Source organism: Rhagoletis zephyria, unplaced genomic scaffold, assembly GCF_001687245.7.
Source record: "Rhagoletis zephyria isolate East Lansing unplaced genomic scaffold, Rhagoletis_zephyria_1.1 Rzeph_scaffold_01896, whole genome shotgun sequence".
NCBI classification, from domain to species: Eukaryota; Metazoa; Arthropoda; class Insecta; order Diptera; family Tephritidae; genus Rhagoletis; species Rhagoletis zephyria.
In genome coordinates this window covers 9,130-13,088 of record NW_016158980.1, presented here as the reverse complement: position 1 = coordinate 13,088, position 3,959 = coordinate 9,130, and the positions used below count along the sequence as shown (strand labels likewise).

Here is a 3,959-nt window from a genome sequence, read left to right as displayed (position 1 = left end):
ATTTTGAATTGTCATAGCAACATCTGGGATAGGATGTCTGTCAGTGATAGTCTGAGCGTTAAGCTTCTGAAAATCTACTACCATTCGTCTNTGCCATTCACACTGAATGCAGTTTTATCTCTGTCTGATTTTTTTTATCAAGATTTGGTGAAAACCTGACTCTAAGTNATCTCTGTCTGATTTTTTTTATCAAGATTTGGTGAAAGCCTGACTCTAAGTCTATCGTTGTGAAAACCTTTGCTTTACCTAGATTTTGAATTGTCATAGCAACATCTGGGATAGGATGTCTGTCAGTGATAGTCTGAGCGTTAAGCTTCTGAAAATCTACTACCATTCGTCTTTTAGGTTTCCCTTCGTTATCGGTACCTTTTTTTGCGACGGCCCAGATTGGAGAATTGTAAGGACTTTTGCCAGGTTGAATAATTTGGTTATCTAACAATTTATCTATTTCTTTGTTTATAAATTCACTGTCTGCTATCGGATACGGTTAATGCTTCACCCAAATAGGATCTTCTGATTCTGTCATGATATTTTCAATTTCAGTTTTATGCATGTCGTTATTAATTGTGAAATTCACCTTTTGGTCGCTTACTTGCTTTTTATATTTATATGATAGTTTATACTCGAAAATGTTAATTTCTGCTTTCAAGACCCTAAGACCGTGTTCACCCAGAAGCATACCGAACTCCTCTAAAGCTTCGGTTTCAAAAAAAAAAAACTAAATTATGATTGAGTATTGTAATAATTTTCATAGCTTTGGTTAAAGAGTATCCATGAAGCGTTTTAACTTTAACCGGTTTTATGGGTATAGATTCTCCTACTTTACACTTAGAACTAATGTAATTATTTTTCGCACCTGTATCAATTAAAATATTAACGGATATACCTGTCGTTTGACACCGCCTTTGGAGACACGATAATTCGTTTATTCTCCTAAAAAAAAGCACTTCCCCTCTCGTAGATATCATCAGTATGTGGGGGCGAGTGATTGTAGGTCTTCATCACTCGTCTGGTTTATTCGTTGTACCTCGTTGGTGTTGTAATTTCTTGAAGAAGGAGTTTTTCNTCGTTTATTCTCCTAAAAAAAAGCACTTCCCCTCTCGTAGATATCATCAGTATGTGGGGGCGAGTGATTGTAGGTCTATTCGTTGTACCTCGTTGGTGTTGTAATTTCTTGAAGAAGGAGTTTTTCCGCGTTTTGCTGCTTGTTGATCTTCTCTGAACGGGTTATTGAATCGTTGAGATTGCTGACAGTTGTTCCTTAGGAGGGGTTGATTGTTGTATTGTGTTGGTCGCACGTGTTGACGAGAGTCATCTACTTCCATTGGTTCTTGGCGTGGTTGGAGGTTATATTGTACCAACACATTTGGATTATATCTCCTTCTATCATCATATCTCTGTTGTTGAGGATTTTGTCGCTGGTTATATCTTTGTGGTGTAATTTGTGCGTCGAACTGCATGTTCGTATCGTCGTTATAAATCGTGCTTGCGATTGCATATGCGGTTTTTAAGTCTTTTGGGTGATGACTGTATAATGTGCCGCTTGTATACCTGCTGTTGAGTCCTGTGATGAAAGTATGGACTGCTTCTTGGCTTGCATATTCTAACATGGATGCAGGTCCTTGTTCTCCTGACATCTCTATCTTTGAGAGTGAGAGATTCAGTGCTCTGCTGATTTCGCTGTGAAATTCCGATTATGTGCGTGTTCCTTGTGTAATTTTCTTCCAGAAGTACATACAATGGTCGTTGATCAGCATATGTGTAATCAAGCCTTTAATTGTGTGTTATTTAGAGCCTTTGTATTTCTACCTGTGCTCGTAGAGTTGCGAGTCCTGGGGCCCTATTCTGTAACTCGAATCGAAAGTTGATTCTATTCGAATTTGTTATTCGAGTCGAATTTGGTTTAGCATTCTGTAAAAGTTTCGGATCGAGTTTCTAGTTTTGCGAAAGTTGTGCCACCCTGTGCCAGAATTTTCGAATGTCAAACGTCAAAATACGTAGAAGGAAAACAAGTAAACAACTACATAATTTAAATTAAACAATTGTTATTCATTTTATCAACAAACAAAAAATGGATTCTGTTGCATTGTGGATGGACGAAGAAATTAATGAAGAGAGAAATGCAAGAAGGGCTATAAGAGATCATTTTAATATTGATGAATTATCGGAAAGAAGGTAAATGCATACATATGTAATATAACCGGCTATAAATTTAACTTATTAATGATTATATATTTGAAAATATAGCTTCATAAAAAATTTTCGGCTTTCCAAGGATGCCTTCAGTTATGTGTTGAGGAGCATAGAACACGAATTACATGCACCTATAAGATCTACGGCAGTAACTCCGACAGTAAAACTTGCTGCTACTCTAAAATTTCTGGGACAAGGGGGCTATCAGCACCAAATAGGGCAAGACCGTTTCGCAGGATTAGCGCAATCCACGACTTCTAAATGTATCACGGAAGTAGTTAATGCGATTGAAAAAACTTTATGTCCGAGGCACATAAAATTTGAAATGACCGTGCAAGAAAAGCGTGAATCCAAAAACCATTTCTACTCAAAATTTGGATTACCAGGAATAATAGGTGCTGTTGATGGAACCCATATCCCATATGGTTAGGCCGGTAAAGGATGAACATCTGTTCTTTAACCGGAAGCTAAAGCATAGCATCAATGCAATGGTGGTAAGTTTTTAATACTTACAAGTTTTTGTTCATACCATTTCATAACATTTTTTTATTAGATTTGTGATCACAAGATGTACATAAGAGCTGTGAATGGAGTCTATGGTGGAGCGGCTCATGATTCTCATGTATGGAGCTTGTCAAACGAACGACAATATATAAAAGCCCAATACCAAAATGGAGACAAATCATCTTGGATAATTGGTAGGTGACTTTATCCATATGTACTTGTATCACTTAAAGCAATCTTACACGATATATATTTCCATATGTAAATGCTAATTTTGTGATACAATAGGGCTATTCGCGATCCGGTGCAAATGGCCTAGCATCATTGCATTGCAAATTTGTATTGCAAATTATTTGCAATACACAAAAAAAATACACGCATTTGCATTTGTCATGGCTTGGCAAATTTGCAATACCGAAAATCCATAGCATAAAAATGCTATGCATTGCATTCATAAACAAAACCAAAGCTGATGCACAAAAATTGTTTTGCAAAAGCTTTACCATGACAGTTTAATAAAGGTCGCTCACAATCCATGGCATATTTCTGCAATTGCATAAATTTGTCAGCTCTTATGCACCGAATCGCGAATAGCCCTAATGTAATATATGGTACATACGAGTCCATACAAAAAAGTAGCATTTACATATGTAAATGCATATGGTGTAAAAATCCTGTTAGTAGCACAGTACTCTGTAACAAACTCTTATATAATCTGTTTTATATTCCAAAACGTACCGGTTTTTACAAATTTGCATGCATTATCTTCTATTTTGAAGGTGATTCTGGATATCCATTAGAGCCATGGCTCCTCACACCTTACCGTAACGCAGAAGAAAATTCTCCAGAAATGGTATATAATGAAAGGTTTACCAAAGCGCGATCGATAATAGAACGAGTGTTTGGAATTTTAAAAGATCGCTTTCGTTGCCTACTTGCTGAAAGAGAGCTTCATTATACACCCGAAAAAGTAGTAAAAATTTTAAATGCTTGTTGTGCACTGCGTAACATTTGCCTTACATATAATGTTGAACCACCAACTGTTATTGAGAGCGATGAAGAAGGCTCAAATTTAGCTTTATCGACCAACTCCGATATAGAAGAGAACGATTTTTTACGTATTGCACAAACAGTACGAGACCGAATTAAAAATAGCTTGGTTTCCTAATTTAAATTTCGTAAATATGTGTAGTAAATCAATGCAATTAAAGAACTTTTCACAACAAGTACATTTTCTTTATTTATTTATTTGAGAATAATAT

The 3,959-nt window shown here is 36.2% G+C and overlaps 1 protein-coding gene across 1 annotated transcript; it reads left to right on the top strand.

Moving 5' to 3' along the window:
- Nucleotides 1-2,276: 2,276 nt before the first annotated feature.
- On the top strand, nucleotides 2,277-3,921 carry LOC108365504 (putative nuclease HARBI1). Its single transcript, XM_017619545.1, has 3 exons — nucleotides 2,277-2,687; nucleotides 2,747-2,891; nucleotides 3,477-3,921. The coding sequence occupies exons 1-3, from the start codon at nucleotides 2,598-2,600 to the stop codon at nucleotides 3,863-3,865; spliced, it is 624 nt and encodes a 207-aa protein (XP_017475034.1). The 5' UTR covers nucleotides 2,277-2,597; the 3' UTR covers nucleotides 3,866-3,921.
- The last annotated feature ends 38 nt before the right edge of the window (nucleotides 3,922-3,959 follow it).

What these genes read in the sequence shown, in the direction of transcription:
- LOC108365504 (XM_017619545.1), top strand. Translation starts at nt 2,598, where the DNA reads ATGGAACCCATATCCCATATGGTTAGGCCGGTAAAGGATGAACATCTG. An exon ending in ATAGCATCAATGCAATGGTG is followed by an intron (nt 2,688 to 2,746) that starts GTAAGTTTTTAA and finishes TTTTTTTATTAG; the next exon opens with ATTTGTGATCACAAGATGTA. An exon ending in CAAATCATCTTGGATAATTG is followed by an intron (nt 2,892 to 3,476) that starts GTAGGTGACTTT and finishes TCTATTTTGAAG; the next exon opens with GTGATTCTGGATATCCATTA.